This window comes from Peromyscus californicus, unplaced genomic scaffold (genome assembly GCF_007827085.1).
Source record: "Peromyscus californicus insignis strain IS unplaced genomic scaffold, ASM782708v3 Scaffold_18__1_contigs__length_77618521, whole genome shotgun sequence".
In the NCBI taxonomy this organism is placed as follows: Eukaryota; Metazoa; Chordata; class Mammalia; order Rodentia; family Cricetidae; genus Peromyscus; species Peromyscus californicus.
This window is the reverse complement of record NW_026294480.1, coordinates 28,736,571-28,759,129: the sequence shown is the minus strand read 5'-3', so window position 1 is coordinate 28,759,129 and position 22,559 is coordinate 28,736,571. Positions and strand designations below refer to the sequence as shown.

At 39.0% G+C, this 22,559-nt stretch overlaps 1 protein-coding gene across 1 annotated transcript in view; it reads left to right on the top strand.

The window, feature by feature from the left end:
* Positions 1 to 2,341: 2,341 nt before the first annotated feature.
* Positions 2,342 to 22,559, top strand: part of LOC128113828 (UDP-glucuronosyltransferase 3A2-like) — a 37,926-nt gene continuing 17,708 nt past the window's right edge. The window contains exons 1-3 of the mRNA XM_052743761.1: positions 2,342 to 2,477; positions 12,793 to 12,877; positions 14,082 to 14,101. Of these exons, the coding sequence (XP_052599721.1) occupies positions 2,342 to 2,477; positions 12,793 to 12,877; positions 14,082 to 14,101 (241 nt within the window). The remainder of the gene's footprint in view (positions 2,478 to 12,792; positions 12,878 to 14,081; positions 14,102 to 22,559) is intronic.

The following is a 22,559-nucleotide window of genomic DNA, read 5'->3' as shown; positions in this document are numbered from 1 at the left end:
GTATCTGCCTACATCAGCTCTGGTAGCATTGGTGTCAGAGGGAAAAGTGACCGAAGTCTGGATTCCAGTGTCTGGTCTTCCCAAAGTCTACTATGATTTTGCATGAGGAAGTGGCAGAAAACTACACTTTGAATTTCTTACCTATTGTTACATATGGTAGGGGAGAAAGAATCCTGCTGGGACTCAAATGTCCAATGTCTGTTGTTTGTCAAGACTTATAGGAAAGTCATTTTACCAGTCCATACTTACTTTCCTGCTGTGGTTTTAACGTGTCCTCCCAAATTCATGTGTTAGAAACTCAATTCCAAAATTTATATGTCAAGGGCACTTTCCAGCAGGAGGTTTGTGATATAATCAAAGTTAAAAGAAGTCCACAGGGTGGGGCCTCCAGGATGGCTACAGTGTGGCTTTACCAAAAGAGAAGGGGGCCTGGGTGCTGTGGGATGGTCTGTATGTCAAATGTGTTGCTGATTGGTCAATGAATAAATCACTGATTGGCAGTGGTCAGGCAGGAAGTATAGGCGGGACTAACAGAGAGGAAAATTGAGAGAACAGGAAGCTGGGTGGGGGAGACACTGCCAGCCGCCATCAGGATAAGGAAGATGTAAAGTACCGGTAAGCCACAAGCCACGTGGCAAGGTATAGATTAATAGAAATGGATTAATTTAAGCTGTAAGAACAGTTAGCAAGAAGCCTGCCACGGCCATACAGTTTGAAACCAATATAAGTCTCTGTGTTTACTTGATCGGGTTTGAGTGGCTTGGGACTGGTGGGTGAGAGAGATTTGCCCTGACTGTGGGCCAGGCAGGAAAACTCCAGCTACACCTGGGGCTGACATGCTTGTTCTGCTTGGCATGGGATGCCCTCCCTGATGGTTACAGTACAGTTTTACCAAAAGAGAAGAGGGCTTGGGGCTGATGTGCTTGTTCTGTAATGGCATGTGATGCTCTCATGACGCAGTATGAAGCCCCTCACCAAGTGCTGAGCAGATCCTCGTGCCATGTGTTCTCTTCTCTCTTGTCTACTGTCTAGTCTACATCTCTATTACCATAGGTAGTAGATAATGGAGCCTTTGAGCTCAAACTCATATTCACCAAGGATGGGTTTGGAGAGGTAAGACTAAGGCCTAGGTTTGTAGGCTTATTGTCTTGGGCTCTTCCCACTAATCTAAGAGATCTGAGAACCCAAGTCTGTCTATACTGCCCAGATCACCTTCTCCCATTTCTGAATATTTCTACAGAAAAGATCAACTAGTGGAGGATAGGTGTGTACATGTTCGTTTGTTTGTTTGCTTTTGTGTTTGTGAGAGAGAGAGAGAGAGAGAGAGAGAGAGAGAGAGAGAGAGAGAGAGAGAGAGAAAAGAAAGAAAGAAAGAAAGGAAGAAAGAAAGAAAGAAAGAAAGAAAGAAAGAAAGAAAGAAAGAAAGAAAGAAAGAAAGGAGAGGGAATTGTTTTATCATTTCTTTCCTATAAACCTTGTTCAGTATTCAGGGGCATTAACCTACTAAACAGAGTATATGAGTTACTGGTAAGCATCTTTAACATGCATATTGAGAATCTCAGTGAAGACAGAAGTAACAGAACCCAGCATTTAAACCACAAAGGAGAACATGAAATATAGGATCAAAGGGATATAGGGTATTATATATAAATAACTATAGCTATAACTATATGTATAACTGTATACACACACACACACACACACACACACACACAATATCACAGAATTGGTTTCAACAAGTGAGTACTGCTAAATTACTATTAATTCCTACTAATAATGGTCCAGGCCAAATGCCTTTTCTCACTTTTATATACACACTCATCCTAATTTGTTCAAATATATCATTCTTAGCAACTTCTGAATGTTTCTTTTGTCCCTATCCCAATCTGCTACAAGAAGCTTTGCTAGTGATATTGATGAACTCCTTTCTCCTCTGGAAATGTGACATGTACTTTCACACACTATGCATGTTTGTCAAGGTGTGCGTGCGTGCGTGCGTGTGTGCGTGCATGCATGTGTGTGTGTGTGTTTGTGTGTGTGTGTGAGAGAGAGACACACACACACAGAGAAAGAGAGAGAGAGACAGAGAGACAGAGAGAGACAGAGAGAGAAAGAGGGAGATGGGGAGAGGTCTATGTGTGTGAAATATGTGTGTTTGTGTGGAGATATGAGTGTGACACTTCATACATTCATATGTAAACATGTATGTGGAAGGCAGAGGTTGACACTAGGTATTATTAGGTGCCTTCCTGTATGCTGCTCACCCTACTTTTGAGATAGGGTCTTTTACTGGACCTGGAGCTTGTCAAGTAATCTAGACTGTCAGGCCAGCAAGCCCAGGATGTACCTATCTTTACCTCCTGGATCTGGGATGATAGTTGCCTATCTCTTTATATGGGTACTGGGTATCTGTACTCAGGTCCACAGGTGCTTTATGTACCTAACCAATTCCACAGTCCCCAGGTCTGATGTTGGAGGTAAGGTGAAGATGGGTGTCTCAGCTTCAAGGAGGGAGGAAGAGAGACTCTACGTTTATGTTTTATTTTTTTATTTCTAGGCCTCAGCAGATGTGACAGTGCTCAGATCCTTTGGGTGAAGATGGAATTTCCTTACTCTTTTCCCTGATTCAAAAGCTACTGCCATCTGGAAGCAATCTTACACATGGCCAGAAATAAATCTTTCCCAGCTATCTGAGTATCCTTTAATCTAATGAAATTAACAATGAAATTAACCATCATATTAATACATTTGAGAAGTATGAGAGCAATAGATTGACTGGTAATTTGTTGTAAAGAACAGTGCAGTCCCCTTTCTCACATTATTTCTCCTTTTTTGTCTCTTCTGTTATAAGACTGTGAAAGGAGCATGATCATATACGAATGCAATGCCTAAACACAGACACAGGTAAAGACTTGTAGACACAAGACACCATGTTGCAAAGCAGAATTCAAAGCTGTGTTCTCCTACATGCTTTGAAGCTAATGAAGCAGATTCTCTTCCTGCTTTGAGGCTATACTGGGAAACGTCGCTAAAGCTGTTTAGTGTTCGAATAGAATGTGAGGATGACTGCATAGGCAGTGTGCTCCTTCCTCTTGGGTTGATTGATAAGTGGCAGAATTGGAAGCAGTCCCGAGCTTGCCCTGGGGAAGATTGTGTAATACTTCCATTCTGTTTTATAATGTTCACCAAGAACTGCAGGTTCAATTTTAATTGTTTTGACTAAATAGTTATGGTTTTCCTTAGTTACAATGAAAAGTAAATTTGGTATAAAACTTTAGAATCACTAAGATAAGATAGACAATGGACTATTTTCTCTAAATTGTTAAATACAAATAAATGAACTGAATAGTGTAAATGTAATTTTTACTTTAAATGTTTTTGTTGTATATGGTTTTACTATGTTAAAGTTAAAGCCTTTCATTTTTGTTTATACAAAAACGGGGAAATGTAGAATATTAGTTGAAGATGTGTTACATTATTTTATATTGTGAAACATTTGTTTAATGATGCAAAGATGTGTTGCATTCTTTTATGTTGCATTTTTTAACTCTGTGAAGCTGTGTACTTTGCCTGTGTAAACACCGGATTGGGCTAATAAAGAGCTGAACAGCCAATAGGAGAAAGACTAGGCAGGGCTGGCAGGAAGAGATGACATAGGGGGAGAAATCAGGGAAGAAAGATGGGGAGCAATAGGAGAAGGGGAGAATGACACCTGGGTCCAGTGTCCCAGCTAAACAGCAAGCCATGGAGTAAGAAGTAAAGAAATATACATATTTTATTTGGGGAGTAAAGTCCTACACTTAGGCCACTAGCATATTTTCATGAATTTGTGACTAGTGAGAGCCCTTGGGCAATAATCTTAGGTGTCTTCCTGAATCATTAACTTACAATTGACAGTGTTGAGATTTTAAGACTGGCACCTGGCATAATGGGTTACAGATATGGCAATCGGACACAAATAGAGAAATGACAGAGGAGGCAGAGTCTTGTATGTTAGGGAACAGGCCTGTAACATGTTCATGGTACATGTCACTTCAAGATGCTGGCATTGACAGGATTCCTCAGGGTTCCTTGATTCACAATTTAGAGAGTCATTTAGGGGCAGTAAAGAGGATATTGTGGCTAGAGGACAAGGTAAATATTAACTCAGCCCCTGTTCCTCTGTTGACTCTGGCTAAGGAGGGTGAAACAGAATGTCCAATGGAAAGAGACCAGCAGAGACAAGGCAAAGAGCAAGAGGACATTTGGAAGACCAGAATAAGTTCTCCCTTTTTACCCCATTTCAAGGCCACAGCTAGTGCTTTGTGACAGAGGCTCACAGGGTCACTTAGTGGCACACAGTTCTCAAGCTGTGCATCCTATGCCTGTGCTCCACTTGTTTTTACAGATGGCTGAGCATCAGATTGGGCTTCTAGTGAGCTTATTTCTCCTTGAGGTTCTTCTTTTGGATGCTGCAAAAATCCTGACTATATCTACAATTGGTGAGTGCTTGCTGGGAATATAGTGTCTTGTGAGACCATGCCTCATGCAAACAGCATGCAGTGGACCGACCATGCAGGAGATTTTCTAGCTAGGCTTAGATCAGACCTGGGGGAGGAAGGATGCATTGTGAAATATGGTGCTCAGAAGGGATTCTACCAAAGAGTGGGGGCAAACAGTAGATTGAAATAGCATCTGATGTGGAAACATCAGCAGGAGACTGAGTGGTATATTGTAAGGAAGATGAAAAAGGCTTCTCTACTGGGACTTTAGATTGTGAGTAGATGGGATGCATATTAGTCAAAGTGATCAGTCTATTCCTCAGCAAAAAGGGAGCAATGAGCATTTCATGATTTTTCAGGGGTTTGGCTAACATCCATAAACATTTTTGGTTTCAAAAGATTTTTTTCTTCTGTATAAGCACCCAGTCACTGAATTTTCTTGTCATCAGAGCATCATCTTATTGTAGGAACTGCTATGTTACTGTGAACACCACAAATGTCCTTGCTCAGTTGTTTGGTCTGCAGCTCATGATAGTTGGGTAGGGCTTTATATACATGAATCAGTGATAAAAGTCAGGGTTGGGTAGGGAAAATACATATTAGTACCAAAGGCAACAGACCACATTAAACCCATATGTAGACTGTGGGAAAACATTTTTTTCAAATTGTTAATGTATTTGCACTCATATTTGAATAGGACGTGACCCAAAGGTTAAGGCAGGAAAGGACACAGATATAATAGGAAGGCATAGTTGATGAATGTGTTATGTTATTTTAATCCTAAATTGGATACCTACTGTTGTTGGCAAAGAGTCAAGATTTTAACACAAGTAACCTTCAAGCTTCTGCTGAGAAGAAGGTATATTCTTTTTTGTTAGGGTGCAATCTTCTGTAGATATCGATTAAGTCCATTTGAGTCATAACATCAGTTAAGTCCCTTATTTCTCTGCTAAGTTTCGATCTGGCAGATCTTTCCAGTGGTGAGAGTAGGGTGTTGAAGTCTCCCACTATTAATGTGTGGGGTTTAACGTGTGATTTAAGCTTTAATAATGTTTCTTTTACATATGTGGGTGCCTTTGTATTTGGGGCATAAATATTCAGAATTGAAACTTCATCTTGGTGGATCTTTCCTGTGATGGGTATGTAATGTCCTTCTTGATCTCTTTTGATTGATTTTAGTTTGAAGTCTGTTTTGTTTGATATTAGGATAGCTACACCAGCTTTCTTCTTAAGACCATTTGATTGGAAAGGCTTTTCCTAGCCTTTTACTCTGAGGTAGTGTCTTCCTTTGGAGTTGAAGTGTGTTTCTTGTATGCAGCAGAAAGATGGGTCCTGCTTTCGAATCCATTCTTTCAGCCTGTGTCTTTTTTTTTTTTTTTTTTTTTTTTTTTTGGTTTTTTGAGACAGGGTTTCTCTGTGTAGCTTTGCACCTCTCCTGGAACTCACTTGGTAGCCCAGGCTGGCCTCGAACTCACAGAAATCCGCCTGGCTCTGCCTCCTGAGTGCTGGGATTAAAGGCGTGCGCCACCACCGCCCGGCCAGCCTGTGTCTTTTTATAGGTGAAAAGTCCATTGATATTAAGGGATATTAATGACCAGTGATTGTTAGTTCCTCTTATTCTTTGATGGTAGTGTGTGTGTATTTCTCTTCTTTGGGATTTACTGCTGTGGACTTACCTATTGCCTGTGTTTCATGGGTGTATCTGACTTCCTCAGGTTAGAATTTTCCTTCTAGTGCTTTCTGTAGGACTGGATATATGGTTAGATGTTGTTTTAATCTGGCTTTGTCTTGGAATGTCTTGTTCACTCTGTCTAAGGTGATTGAAAGTTTTGCTGGGTATATAAGTCTAGGTTGGCATCCATGGTCTCTTAGTGTCTGCATTACATCTGTCCAAGTCCTTTTGGCTTTCAAAGTCTCCATTGAGAAGTCAGGTGTTATTCTGATGAGTCTGCCTTTATAAGTCACTTAGCCTTTTTCCTTTGCTGCTCTTAATATTCTTTCTTTATTCTGTATGTTTAATGGTTTAATTATTATGTAGCAAGGGGACTTTTTGAGGGAGTCTAGTCTGTTTGGTGTTCTATAGGCTTCTTGTATCTTCATAGGTATTTCCTTCTTTAAGTTAGGAAAGTTTTCTTCTGTGATGTTGTTGAATTTTCTGTGCCTTTGAGTTGGTATTCTTCTCCTTCTTCTATCCCTATTATTCTTAGGTTTGACCTTTTCACGGTGTCCCAGATTTTCTGGACATTTTGTGTTATAACTTTTTTAGCTTTGGTGTTTTCTTTGACTGACGAATCTATTTTCTCTATTGTATCCTCCACACCAGAGATCCTCTCTTCCATCTCTTGTATTCTGTTGATTATGTTTGCATCTGTGTTTCCTGCTCATTTACTCAGATTTTTTATTTCCAGCGTTCCCTCTGTTTGTGTCTTCTTCATTGTTTCTATTTCACTTTTCAGGTCTTAAGCTTTTCCCCTCACATGTTTAATTACTTTCACATGGTTTTCTTGGCTTTCTTTAAGGGATTTATTTATTTCTTCCATTTTTTGTTTATCTTTTCCTTGATTTCTTCCATTTTTTGTTTGTCTTTTCCTCAATTTCTTCAAGGGAAATTTTCATTTTTCCTTGGTATGCCTCTAGCATCTTCATGAAGCTATTTTTAAGGTCGCTTTCTTCTGCTTCTTCTACATTGTGATGTTCAGGTCTTGCTGTTGGAGGAGGGCTAGGTTCTGGTGATGCCATATTGCTCTTTGTGTTGTTGTATGTATTTTTGCATTGACGTCTGTTCATTTCCTCTGCTAATAGGTGCAAGAGCTGCCTGTGTCTGAGTGAGTTGGTATTGGTCCACTCTGTGCTTATTATGTCTGTGTCTCAGGGGCCACCTCTATGTCCAATCTTAGCTCTTGGTCTAATTGTAGCTGGCAGATTCTGTGTCTCGGGGAGTTGTTCTTGGCCCAATCCAAGCTAACTGATTCTGTGACTCATGGGGCTGCTCTTGGTCTGATCAGGGCTCTTGATCCAGTCAGAGCAGACAGATTCTGTGTCTCAGGAAGCCTCTCTTGGTCCAATGAGAGCTGGCAGGTTCTGTGTCTCAGAAAGCCATTCTTGGTCCAATGAGGGCTGGTGGATTCCCTGTCTCAGTAGGTTACTCTTGTTCCAATGAAAGCTCTTGTTCCAACGAGAGCTGGCAGTTTGGTTTCCATGTCTCAGGAAGTTACTGGGGTCACAGGTGGATGGATATTGGGGCAAGGTGTGGAACTTGTAGATTACAGGGTCCAATGGGGGATTTTGGTGGTGGTGGTGGCTTTGCACAGGAATTTTCCCTGCTGTCTGGCAACTGGGGCAGAGTTGGGGCAAGGGTTCTAGGAGACTGAAAATTAAATATTTTTAAAAGTTAAACAAAAGCAAATGAAGCTGGTTGGCTTACTTAGATTTTTTTTATTTGGTAATTATAATGAAGAGTATTCATTCTGAAGGGACTATGATTCTGCTCTTACTGACTTCTGACGTCTGAGTTTACTCTGTAGCATTACTAAGGAGTTTTTGCAAATTAAGATATTTTTGTCACTAACCCTCTTGTGCCTACAATTTGTGTATCTACCTAGAACTCTACCTCCTTTAGCTGTTGTAGTCATAAGGGAATGCTCATCTATAAACATTTCATCATTGGCACCTAATGCTGCTTTATAGCAAAGCTATTTACATTATGCATTTAACAATGAATAGTTGTAATGATATATTGTGTACCCTAATAAAATTTATCTGAAGATCAAAATAGAACAAACCACTAGATTAAACATAGATGCCAGGCAGTGGTGGCACACACCTTTAATCCTAGCACTTAGGAGGCAGAGATCCATCTGGATCTCTGTGAGTTCAAAGCCACCTGGGTTACATGAGATTGATTCAGTCTAGGAGAGAAACAGAGCCAGGCAGTTGTGGCACACACTTTTAATCCCAGTACTTGGGAATCACATGCCTTTAATGCCAGCACTAGGAAGGAAGTAATATGGCTGGGTGGAGAAAGGTATATAAGGCATGAGGAGACAGGAACTAAGCCCTATTCAGCTGGAGACCTTTTGTCTGAGGACTCAGACATTCATTCAGTCAGAGGATTCATGGAGTTGGTGAGGTGAACTGTGGCTTGTTCCATTGTCTCTCTGCTCTCTCAGCATTTACCCCCAAATCTGGCCCTGTTTTTTTATTATCTTTAGCATTTGAGCAACAAATAGTAAGTTAGCTGTATCTGGTCCTCTTCATTATCTATCATTATCCTATCTCAGCAAGATGATGATAAAAAATATATTCTTACTTATGCTTATTGTGGGAATATTATACCTGCATGTCTGTCTGTTTGCTACTTATGTGCCCAGGCACTGTGGGGCTCCTAAGAAGGAATCAGGTTTTCTGGAACTGGAGTTACATGTGACTATGAGCCTCTATGAGAGTGCCTGGAATTGAACCTGGGTCCTCTGGAAGAAGATCCAGTACTTTAAACACAGAGCAAACTCTCCTGCTCTCCCCCTTTGTGGTCTTCTTGTTTTGTGCTTTTTCTTTTCTTTTGAGAGAGAGCTTCTTTATGTTGTCCTGGAACTCCCTCTGTAGACCAGGCTGGCCTCAAACTCATAGAGATCCACCTGCCTCTGCCTTCTGAGTGCTGGGATTAAAGGTGTGAGCCACCTCTGCCTGGCAGGTGATAATTATGTAAAGCAGAAGTTTTCTTTCAGCTGCTGTAGAAGTAATCATTACACAGATCTGGGCACAAAAGTTAAGATGTACTCCTAAGCTCTAGAATCCCACAATCTCCTCAGTGCCAGGGACCAAACATTCAGAGACTTTCCCTAAATTTCTAAGGTATGAATATTAGGAATATTTTCTTCCAAGGTAAAACTGAAAAGATGACTTGGAATCCAAGGATGATTCTGTTGTGCCCTGCTCTGTTTCATTTACCTTCTCAACAATTTTGAAGATAGATGGGTCTTAAAATTCTGTTATTCTATGGCTCAAATGGTATTTACTTTTTGTTTGTCTAAGATAATAGAATGCAAAAGTTTGGAGGTGTGCTAGTATAAAGTAATGATTGTATTCAACCTTTCACAAAGGACAGTGGGTTCCCCTTAGATCATTTTCAGAGATGGATCCTGAGTACCTCAGTGCTGGAGTGAAACACAGATTATTATAGACATGGGCTTGAACCTTCTGCTCTGTTCTTCCTAGAAGAAAAGAAGGGTGAAGGGACTGGGCTGCCTCTTGTAGGACTAAGACTCACATTATGTCCCAAAATGAATTCCTTTACATTTTCTAATGAGTATCATTACGGTGGGGACTTGCATACTCTTGTTAAAAATCGTGACTCCATTTTCCACCTGCTTTTAAAATTATTTATTTTATTTTTTGAAATTATAATATCATTTCTTTTTCTCTTTCTTCCCTCCACACTCTCCCCAAAATATCTCCATGTTCTCTTTCCAATTCATGCCCTTTTTCTTCATCATTTGTTGTCTCACGCATACATTCATGTGTATATACACACATACTACTAAGTATAACCTGCTCAGTCTGTATAGTGTTACTAGAATATTGGGGGGGATATATTAAGGCAACTCCATGTAGTCCAAAGGGAGGTTTATTTTGGGGTAATGTACAGCAAGTAAAGAGATTGGTTACAGTATCTGGGAGATGTGAAGTGCAGTCCAGTGGTATTCTCTGGAGACCTCTGATTGGTTTACCATCCAGCATCCAGAATCACCAGGAATCAAGAGAGCAGGCACATCCAGATCACGGGTCTTAAAGGATCCCATCTTGGCCCCACCTCAGGGTAAGGTCATAGGTAGGTGTGACAGTTACCAGAAGACTCTCTGGGGGTAGTACTTCCCAGTCAAAGCTGGTACAGCTAGCTACACACTACACTAGTATGTATGTTTTTAGCGAGGACAGAAAGCATTTATCTGAATTGTTCTATTATCAATAACAACTCTGGAGTCTTGGGGTAAGACCCTGATAATTCAAGAAAGCTACAATGGAATAGCCAGCTGATCCTCTCCATCCATATTTCCCAGATTGAAAGGGCCTACATATCTTTCTATGCTTTCTATTTCTTCCCATGTTCTCTATCATATCCTGGGTCCTAAAAATTCTCCATGGCTAATTCTGGCCATATAGTCATAGACATTGCTCCCTGATTCAAGGTTAACTTTGTTAACAGTCTTGGAGGGTCACAGTTTGATCTAATGTATCAAAACCATGTCCATTTTGTATTGGATAAGCAATTACTGTGGTCTTCCCTAGGTAAGACTGGTTCTGCCATTTTCAGCCTGTCTTACTTGTGTCTGTATTTTTGTTGTTTGTTTTTGCTGTGTGTGTGGAGGGTTGACGGCTTCTGTGCTTTCCTACATCAACTTTAGCATTTTTATGTTGTTCTTATCTAGCTTATGTCTTGCTGGTGAGACTTCATGAGTATAGATTCTGATATTCCTAGGAGACACAATCTCACAGCAAACTCCATGTTCTTCTGACTCTTAATCATTCTGTCCCCTCTTCTGGAATGATCCCTGAGCCTCAGGAGCAGAAGTTGTTTCATCCATCTGCTTTCGTGCTGCTATTTTAAATGTAATGAAGGTAAAGACCCAACTCTTGAAACTTCACTTTTTTCTGGCCTCACTGGCTCAGTTTGTGCAGTTTTAAATTCTCAGTTTTGCTGCAGGATGAACGCTTTTTCATGAGCACTCATTAGAATGGCTCTTTCCCTGGGCACCCCTTCTCAGTCTAACGAGAACTAGAGCAGGAAACTTGAGGTGTGATGGGCTTTCATCTGTCTTGTGTTATTCCAGACAACACAAATGTAAGTGAAAAGAGTGGTTCACACAACATACAGTTTTAACTTCCCTGACCTTTCCAGCTCTGCCCCAATCATGGTGCTTTGAGATCTCCCAATCACTTTGACCTCCCAGCTTTTGTTGTACAAATTCCATTTCTTTTCTTAATTTATCTTTCTCTGCTTCAGCTCTGGACTCAAACTAATGTTCTAAAGAAATTGTGGCCACAGAGAATCTATTGTTTGATGATACTTGTGGGATATTTATACACTGTGTGAAGATATGTTGCTGTGATTGGTTTAATAAAGAGTTGAATTGTCAATAGCTAGGTAGAAAGTATAGGCAGGACTTATGGACACAGAGAGGAAGTGAAGGACATAATTGAGGAACAGAAGAGATGGCAAGGAGATGGGGGGAAATCAGACATACAGAATGGAAGAAAGATAAAAAGCCACAAGGTAAAATGTAGATTACTATAAATGGCCTAATTTAAATTATAAGAGCAAGTGGGATAAGTCTGCTCTAATGCCTAGTTTTAAGAATTCATATTAAGTTTCTGTGTCATTATTTTTGAGCTGGTGGCCCAAATAAAAATCCTTCTATAGATACTTGTACCTTTCCTGAAGATCCCAGGATTGTTGGAGAATTTGTTGCCCCAGTTTCTCATGCACCTGATGTTCTTCATGAGCACCCCAGAATTATTGAGACCTCAGGATGACCCTTAATGGCTTTATTCAAAATGGTAGAAACTTGGGTCTAAGAAGAGAAATTTCTTAAGGGCTCAATAGCCATCTGTCCCCATGAAATTTCTTTCACTGAAAAAATATCAGCCATCTTAGTGTGGTATATTTTCTGTTATTGTGGTAATTTATTGAACCAAATGACTGGATGAAGCAACTTCTGCACCTGAGGCTCAGGGATCAGAAGAGGAGCCAGAATGATTAATGCAGTTATGGGAAGACACAGTGGGAAATATCCATGAACCACAGGACAAAGAGTGTCTAATGTCTGAGCAGAGTAGCTCATTAATCAAGATGGGAACCTTTAGATTTTTGAAAAAGATTTATTGTTATGTTTGTGTTTATGATTACTTTGCCTGCACACATAGTATATAAGTGTAGCCTGTGCATGAAATGCCCATGGAGGCCAGAAGAGAGTGTTAGATCTCCTGGAACTAAAGTTTCAGATCGTTGTGAGTCGCCATGTGAGTGCTGGGAATTGAACCGGAGTCCTCTACTGCTTTTAACTGCTGAGCCGTCTTTTCAGGCATGACCTTCTTATCTTTGGTTGAGGATTGCTGTTGGTCAGAGCTCTGGGTTCATGTCCTGGATGTTACCTAAAATGTAATTGAGGGCATGGAAGAGCTTATTTCTGTTTATGCATTATGAGGCTATCTACGTCTTTACACTTACTTTTAGATTTCTTTATGTTAGCTATTTATAGTAACCAGAAATCTTTTCATTAGTCTTCACAAAAATGAACTTATGTTTTATTTCTAGGTGGAAGCCACTATATGTTGATGAACCGTGTGTCACAAATTCTTCAAGACCATGGCCATAATGTGACCAGTCTGCTTAATGAAAAGTTTCTCTATCCAGGTACTTTTAAAATCAATTCTTACATTAAGTCACTTTGAATAAAAAATAATGGCTTGATATAAGTTCTGTATTTGATCTTATTTAGATATAAATCATGGTATGTGTGTTTGTGTGTGTATGTTTTTTTATGTGTGTGAATGTGTGTATGTGTGTGTACATAAGTTTTATAGATCTCATTAGACTTTGTGGTCTTGGCCTCATATGATAAACTTCTGTATTTTACTTCCTGGTGTAGGCTTACTGTGATGGCCAGAACCAATGATATTGAACATTATTAATCCTTAAATATTAGGCCTAGTAAAAGCTGATTGGCCTATGAAGGTATACACTTGGAAAGGATTTACATTGTCCATCCACAGGTAGATTTTTTTCTAGGTAGGGTAGGTGTTCATGAAAGAATGAACCTTCCCTTCTCTGGCCTTTTTCTTCTCTTTTGTCATGTGGCTCAAACACTCACTATATATTAAACACATCACCTTCTGTGTTATGATGCAGTGAAAAGGCATCCACCAAAGGCTCCACACAATAGCTCCACACAATCCAGGATTGCCAATATTTAAAACTATGAAATAAATAATTTTTTAGGTTTATATTTATTTTCATTGTGTATATTTACATGTTATGGTGTGTATTTTTGCATATGAGTACAAGTGCCCAAGAGGGCCAACATAAGTGGTTGAATTACCTTGACCTGGAGTTAGCAGGCAGTTGGGAGCTGCCTGATGTGGATTTTGGGAACTGAACATGGGTCGTCTGCAACAGTAGTATACACTTTAAACTGCTGAGCCATCTCATAATATATTAACACTATAAATTAAGTAACACCAGATATTTTGTTATGGCACTAAAAAGAGATTAAATATCCTAATACTTGTGTGTCACTCACCGTCAACACTACACATCATTATTGATAATTTTCAGTAATTTCATGTCAAGTATGTCTAAATGTATTGTTGAACCGACATATTCTGCCATATTTAGGATTTTAATTATCTAAGGATAGCTACACTCAGTGCTGCATGAATCAGTTTCTATTTTTTTTTTTTTTTTTTTTTTTTTTTTTTTGGTTTTTCGAGACAGGGTTTCTCTGTGTAGCTTTGCGCCTTTCCTGGAACTCACTTGGTAGTCCAGGCTGGCCTCGAACTCACAGAGATCCGCCTGGCTCTGCCTCCCGAGTGCTGGGATTAAAGGCGTGCGCCACCACCGCCCGGCTCAGTTTCTATTTTTAAAAGACCTACAATTTAAGAAATATTTTCTAGCAATCTTTTTATTTATGCTCAGAGTTTAGGATGTGTGATTGAGAAAACCCTGGATTCTTGAAGAATAACTGGCTCTCACAAAGCTTTGCAGAATGATATCAGAAGTTCTTATTTAACTTAGTGAAAACAGAGAATCTTAAGTAAACCAAAACCCACCAGTCTCTGCTGATAGATCAGGGCATAGAAGCCCAGAAAACTTCAATTCTTTGTTTATTGGATCTATTTTTATACATTTAATTTGCCTTAATAGTCTGGTTTCATAACTACAATTCATGCTTATCCTGTTTTGTCTAGTCTCATAACCTTTGACACATTGCTCAAGGCTATAGACTCTCTGATCTTTTAACAAGCTATGCACTAAATGTCTGCAAAGAAATCCTCCATGTCTGTGGGCTTATTGTCTTTAATTCTTAGATGCATGTGTTGTTGACCTAAATTTTCTTTTGTCTTTTATTTTCTTTCTCTTCTCTCTCCCTGCCACTATGCCATGCTATTTGCCCCCCTTCCTGTGTTCTCTTCTTTCTTTTTCTTTTTCTTAGTTTTTCTCAGACAGGCCCAGGCTTTCATGGAACTCACTCCTATACCCATGGTTGTTCTCAAACTCAGGGGAATGCTCTTATCCTAGCTTCTCAACTTCTGGATTTATAGGTATGAGTCACCACTCCCAACTCAGAGGTCCTTTCTACTTCCATAAATATTGGACATTTCAGATGTGATAATGGGTTAGGCTTTCTTTTTATTTCCCAGTAGAATTTAAGTGGATTTGTGAATATAGAAACAGCATTACTAGAACATTTTTACCAACCTTCAACTGAAACTCTCTATTGAAACATGTGAACATTAATTATTTGTCTGAATTACTTTCATTCTGTGGTTATTCAACCTGAAAAACTGACAGACAACTTGAAGAAATAAAGATATCTAGGTTCACATAATTTGCAGGTATTTGATAGTGCCAGAAAGGAGGGTTTAATGGTTTGACCTTATAGTTCTTTCCTTTCTATAACAAGCTTTCTTACACTTACTGTCAACCTTCGTTGACCTATGCAGATATATCTTCAAGAACTGGAACTTGAAGAACTTAAGGAATGAATTACACTACTATCTATAATGTTACAGAAAATAATACTTCAGTTTCAATGTACTTTATACACAACTGTAACAATCAAAACAATGATTCAAGGAATGTTGTTGGGTTTCAGAAATACATGATCAGGAAAAACAAGGAAATAAACACCAGTAATCACATATTAAATATTAGCAGAGCCACCCTTTCCCAGAATTTACTCAGGACAGGTCAGTTTTAACATGTACTATAGATTTTATCAGGGAAAGCACAAAAGCACACCAGAAGGCCATATCCAGATTCAGGATACCCTGAGGAGAGCCCTAGGAATATCCTTTTACCAGATTGGGTTCTATAGCTTTGTCCTGACATGCAACAAAAATAACATGTCTTATAAATTGAATTTAAGTGTTTGTTGCAGGAAGTATGAAATCATGTCCAAGAACAATCCAGGGAACAAATACACTTGAGGTAAAAGGCCCTCTCATCTTTTCCCTGGAACTTCTCTCACAGTTCCCCAAGGCCTTGTTCATAATGTGTCAATCTTTTGATCACATTTTAGCACTCACTGTAAAGAAATCTATGTAACCAGATGATTCTCTCCTGCCTGCAAGTTCCTGAATATTCATTGAGAGACTTATATTAATTATAAATCCTTGGTCGAAGGCTCGGGCTTATTACTAGCTAGTGCTTACATTTAAATTAATCCATATTTCTTATCTATGCTTTGCTATGTGGTTCGTGGCTTGTTACCTCATTTTCTACACATCCTGCTTCCTTGGCAGCTGACTGGCATCTGCCGTGACTCTGCTCTTCTTCATCCCCATCTTAAGTTCAATTGTATCACTTAACCTTATTCTGCCTGGCCATTGGCCAAAACAGCTTTATTTATCAACCAACGAGAGCAACACATATTGGGTTGAGAGCAACACAGCATACAGACAGACATTCCACAGCATATGTATGTATGTATGTATCTGTGTATGTGTGTGTATGTCTAACTGTCTACCTACATACCTATCTGTCTATTTACCATCTAGAGAAAGGGTTTCATGTATACCAGGATGGCTTCAATATTGCTTTGTAGTAAATGATAACCTTGATTTTCTGGTCAAACTTCCTCTACTTTCTGAGTTCTAGGATAATAAATGTCTGCCATAAATTTTTTGTATGGTTCTTGAGAACAAATGTAGGACTTTGTATACACTAGGCAGACACTGCAACAACTGAGCCACATATAAATACCTGTCTACCTCATTTTCGCTAGGTATATATCTCAAGCTAAATGTTGTTTTTGTTTTGGGGGGACCAGTCCAATAACAGCAGAGATCCTCAGTGATTTGCTACAAATATTCAGGCCAGGATCTGTTTGTATACATGTTCTGCCTGACCAGCCAACCTTCATCCTTTCTAGTAGGCTGGTTCTTCTTTGTCATGGTAGTTAGTTAAAAAAGCAGATAGAGCAGATATGATGATATCCCTAACTTAGAATTTAGTTTCAGATTAAAACACAGGCCTTTCTTTCTCTATCAGCTTATTGACTTTAGTCCATAGGAATGAAATGTATGAAACTTTCATTCACTATGTAAGGTGAAGTTGATTCATACTGTTGCTTCTACATCTTAAAACACACATTTATCCTTAAATATCAGAATTGTCAAGCTGACCAACAGTCAGAAAGATAGATGGACATCCACACACACACACACACACACACACACACACACACACACCCAGTCTCTCTCTCATATACACAGGCAGAGAGAGAGAGAGAGAGAGAGAGAGAGAGAGACAGAGACAGAGACAGAGACAGAGAGACAGAGACAGAGACAGAGAGACAGACAGAGACAGAGAGACAGAGAAACAGAGAGAGAGAGAGAGAGAGAGAGAGAGAGAGAGAGAGAGAGAGAGAGAGAGAGAGAGAGAGAAAGCATTCTCACAGGAGTCAGAATCATACTGCTATTTGTTTTGAGCCAATTGAAACCCGTCTATAAATCAACAGTTAAATCAAGGACAATCACATAGAGAGGGACCATGTGTGCCCTCTGTATAGCACTCCACTTGACTATTTCTTAATCACTGCCGAACTGAGGAGGATTGGATTGTTAGGATTGACCTGTTTCTAGGAAATCTCCAATGAAAGACTTTCTCCCTCTCACATAGCACTTTGTTTTCTCATGCCCACCCATCATCCGAGTCCTCGCAGTCATGCAGCTGCTCAGACCCAAATGAACACACATAACTGCATGGTCATGGCTCAAACTTCTCACTAGCTAGATCTTACATCTTAAATTAACCCATTTCTATAAATCTATATTTGCCACATGGTTCATGGCTTACTGGTATCTTTACATCTTGTTTCTCATGTTGGGGACTGGCAGTGTCTCCTCTGTTCTGCCTTTCTCCTTCCTGCTCTCTACTTAGAATGTCCTGCCTAACCCAATTCTGCCTCAACATTGGCCAAACAGTTTTATTTATCAACCAATCAGTGTAACATGTTTTCACAGCATACAAAAAGACAGTTCCCCATCACTTCCCCTTTTCTTTCTAAACAAAAGGAAGGTTTTAACTTTAACCTAGTATAATTACACACATCAAGCAAAAATTACAGTTACAGTGTCTAGTCTATTTGTATTTTGTAAAATTAAAGAAAATATTTTATCTATCCTATATTTGTGAGTCTAAAATATCCTATCTAATTTATCTTTTCTTCTTTTTGGTTTTTTTTGAGACAGGGTTTCTCTGTGTAGCTTTGCACCTTTCCCTGAACTCACTCTGTAGCCTAGGCTGGCCTTGAACTCGCAGAGATCTGCCTGACTCTGCCTCCCAAATGCTGGGATTAAAGGCATGCGCCACCACCGCCTGGCCTAATTTATCTTTTATCATAACTAAGGAAAACCATAACTATAACTATCTACTTTTCAACTACATCATTGACCTCAGAAGGATATAATATTACCTAAGTAAACAGGAAGAGCACTGTAAGCAACTTTCAAAAATCTAGAATGACAGAGACAGCTGCCTGCCTGTACAGTCATCCAAAGTTCCTCTGTAATGCTGGGGCATCCATCTTGAGCCTATAGGCTTAGTGTCTCAGTCACTTTTTCATGAGTCCTGTAGAATGTCTAGCAGTTTCTTCTGTGAAGCAGGAACCTGAAGGACCATCTTGCTTTGCAAAGTTCAGTGGTCACCTTTCTTTGGGTCCTGCATGTCCAGTTGATACAGCATTTTGTCAAGCAGTCCAGGCAAGAACAGTTTCTTTCCCAAATGGCTATTTTTGCCAAGAAGAAGATAAACTCCATACAGAGTCTCTTCAATGCCCATCTTCCTGTCTGAAGTAAATAGGTGCTGCCAGGAGCAGACGTGTCTCATTGTCCAGAAATTCTAAGTTTTTAAAACATATTAAATGCCATATTCTGTAGGTCTTGGAAGTGTTTGAAGATTACCTACCTAACTGAATTATATCTATGTATACCTAGAATATTAACATGACTATAAATTTGACTATCATAGAAGACTAATTATTAATCTGTATTTCTTAATTATCCATTACAATTTAAATGAGTTATGTAAACATAATACCTTAAATGAGAGTAGAAATACACATACAGTATAACAAAATTAACTTTAAATTTGTATCAATAAACTAAAATCCATAGCAATGTAAAACATATTTAAACAAGTTGCTCTTTAAAAGTAGATTCAATAATCTGTCCTTTCATCATATCATGTCTATGTCATATCCCCCTTTTTACCTTAGAAAGATATTGACTATGACCAATAACAATTTGTAACTAATAATGTAAACAAAGACAAATATCCATAATCCATTTTCTAGGAATGTGGGCATAGTTTTCTAGGCTACTTCTTGCTGATAAAGGGCGCTGTATTCTTATGGGGATCTTGAGAAAATTGAGAATTATGGTCAAGTCCTGACTGGAGTAGTTTGTGACACTGTATTCTCTGAGCCAGTTGCCTGGATGTTGGATCACCTGGGCCATGGTGTCATTGGAGAACTTTCAGGGGGTCTTGACTGGTCAAACCTGATGTATCTTAATCTAGAACAAATCCTCTCTTGCTTCCCATGGAAACAAAAACAGACCCTCCTTTCCAAAGCAACATATCCTTAGATCTAAATTTTGAAGTCAAGATACCTTAATTTAGCAGCCTTTACAATCAAATGTCTTTCTGCAGTTAAAAATATCAAAGACAACATAACCCAGATTCTTTGTGTAATATCCATCTTTCCATGGCTTACTTTTATACGATTGTTACTGTCTCTTTAAAGAGTGTATTTTTTAAAATTATTTTGTTATATAACTGTCTATATTCATATTCTTCCTTCTTCCAAGCCTACATGTACATTTTTACACACACTGTAAACCATTTAAAGTTATGTTAGATCTGAGTTATTGTAAATCTATTGCTTTAAACTGCAGCATCACTAGGACTGAAATGGCAGCTTTGGCTGCTGGCTCTGCCCACCTCAGCTTTCCAACATGGTGGTGGTATGGTGGTACATTTATCACCAGCTCTGGGTCTGGGGGCTGTGTGTACCACCAACTATCAGAAGCAGTGGGTCTATGCCTCCATTAAAGCAGTGTGTAGCCCAGAAACCTTTAATTTTATTTTTTTGGTCTGAACTAGCAAAGGCTAAATCCACCACACAGCACATTGTGTGGCTTGGAGACACCTCTGTGTACTATGGCAGGAATGCACAGCCATGCTGCAGATCAAGCCCCCATGCCATGAACCCGCCATAGAGAAGCTGAAGCCCACAGGATGGCAGACAGAGTCTCTGTGTGTTCAGATTAAGGGCATGTGCTACCACCACCTGACTTCTGTGTATGGCTGGCTATGACCTCTGATCTACAGGCAAATTTTATTATCATACAAATAAAATATAATCACACCCTATCTCTATTTAAAAATGCAGTTTGCAATGTTTTTTGATCTATAAAGAACAGATGCCTGAAAGAATATTACTACAAATGCTGGCATCATAATATAAGGGTACAGCATAGTCCATGTCATAAGAACACATTTGTGGGTTTTTTTTGTGGGGGTCATAAATATGCATGCACTTTGCAGAAGCATATCAATACATATTCACTGCTGGTTTGTTTACCACTCTAGATGCAGTAGGGTCTGATACAATGAAGTCAATAAATTAGGTAGACTAGTCTCATGCAATATCTAATTTTATTCAGAACATCAGGCAATTTATACTCTGGGGGTTAACAAGAGTCACCTGAGTAAAGTATCCAAGGGTCTTTGTAATCTTTGTTTTGATATGCCTTAATGCCATTAATAATGTTTCTTACTGGTGCAATTCCTCTGATATTATTACTAATTTAGAGATACAAAATGTAAGGAAAATCCTTTGTAATTTTCTCTGAAATTATTATGTATGTTCTTTTATAACCCTTGACTTACACCCAATTCCTTCTTTTGATTGTTCCTTGACTTCCCTCAGTGATGACGGTTGTCATTCTAAGTTTCTCATATTTACAACTTCCTCCAGAGAGACCTAACCAGAATTGTCAAAGAGAATGACAATTTTGAGAGGTCTAAGACTAAAATCAAGTTTGAAGTGAACCCTTGATTGTGTTGTAATGATGCTGTGGGTGCTTTTCCATGTAACATCATTAATAGCATTTTTTAGCTATAAATATGGAATTGGTAGGGATATAAAGGGCATTTTCCCGGATCCTGTGTCATTGTTATTTGTGTTGTGTGGGTATAAACATTCAGTTGGATCTGTTCAGCTGGATATTATGTCATACAGGGTAGCCATCCTAACTATTTACTATGAGCACTATTGCTTTGTAGACACAAAGGTGAGAGTCCTTCCACTGAGGAGACACATTCATAGTGTGTGCTGCAATCTACAATCATGACTGAATCTCAGATTCTAAAATAAGTTTGAGCTGAGACACATGATCCAAGAGCAATGAAAAAAAAGTCCCAATCCTATAGTCTGTCTTCGAATAATAATTGAAACTCTCCAGTGAATCTCATGTGAGGATTCTGTTTTTGTTCTACTTGTCTTGATTTAAAATTCTTATTAATAGCAAGAATTGATGGGTTGAGTTTTTTTTTTCTGTAAATGAGAGATATAGTTTGAAATTGTCAGGAGTTAAACTTCAAAATTGCAGACTGTTAATTAACACATGAGAAATGAGAAGTGCGAGAGTGGCCAGTGAAGGCATAGCAGCCTTTTTCTCTTTCCTGCTTTCTTTCTTTCTTTCTTTCTTTCTTTCTTTCTTTCTTTCTTTCTTTCTTTCTTTCTTTCTTTCTTTCTTTCTTTCTTTCTTCCTTCCTTCCTTCCTTCCTTCCTTCCTTCCTTCCTTCCTTCTTTCCTTTTCTTTTTTCTTTTTTTGAATAAGCATTTAAACTAAAGTTGGAACCCTTGAATTTGATCAAACAAACACAAACAAACATGGAAACACCACTGCTGTGGATATTGCTCTGTATAACTAAAATGGTGATTGGCCAGTAGCCAGGCAGAAAGTATAGGCGGGCCAAACAAAAAAGAAAATTCTGGGAAGTGAAATGCTGAGGCAGAGAGACCTGCCAGCCGCCGCCATGACAAACAAGATGTAAGGTACCAGTTAGCCACGAGCCATGTGGCAACTTATAGATTAGTAGAAATGGGTTAATTTAAGATAAAAGAAGTAGATAACAAGAAGCCTGCCACAGCCATACAGTTTATAAGTAATATAAGCGTCTGTGTGTTTATTTTATAAAATGACTGCCAGGGCTTGGCGGGACCTGGAGACAAAACTCTCCAGCTACACACCACTTTGTTCTGGCACCTGTTTACACTCCAAGTGTTTGGCTGCCTCAAGAAACAGGTTTGTGAGTTGAAAGCCAATGTGGGCTATTAAACATAACCCTGTCAGAAATCAAAGAAATGAACAATCAAACAAACAAACTCCAAACATGAAATGAACAGCAACAAAAAGGCAAACAGGCATATCAACACTTGGCATAGTTCATTTTAATTTTTCTACGAAATGCAGGGACTCTGCAGTCAAACTTACTTGTAGTTAACTATAAACTCTAACTCACTATAGTGACAAAGTTAATGAATAATTTTAGACTGTTTTCCTTTATACTTTCTCACATGTAAAGTGAAAAATAATAGCTGTGTCTTTAAATGAAAGCTGTTGCTAGAATTTTGCATTTCTGTAGACTGTATAAATGTTATTGTGTTATTGTGAAGTCTCAATAAATGTGGTGATTTTTTTTTGTGCTCTAACAAATAAAGCTTGCCTGGAGATCAGAGTGTTGGGCTAGCCACTAGTTAACCATAGGCAGGCAGATGTGGCACACACCTT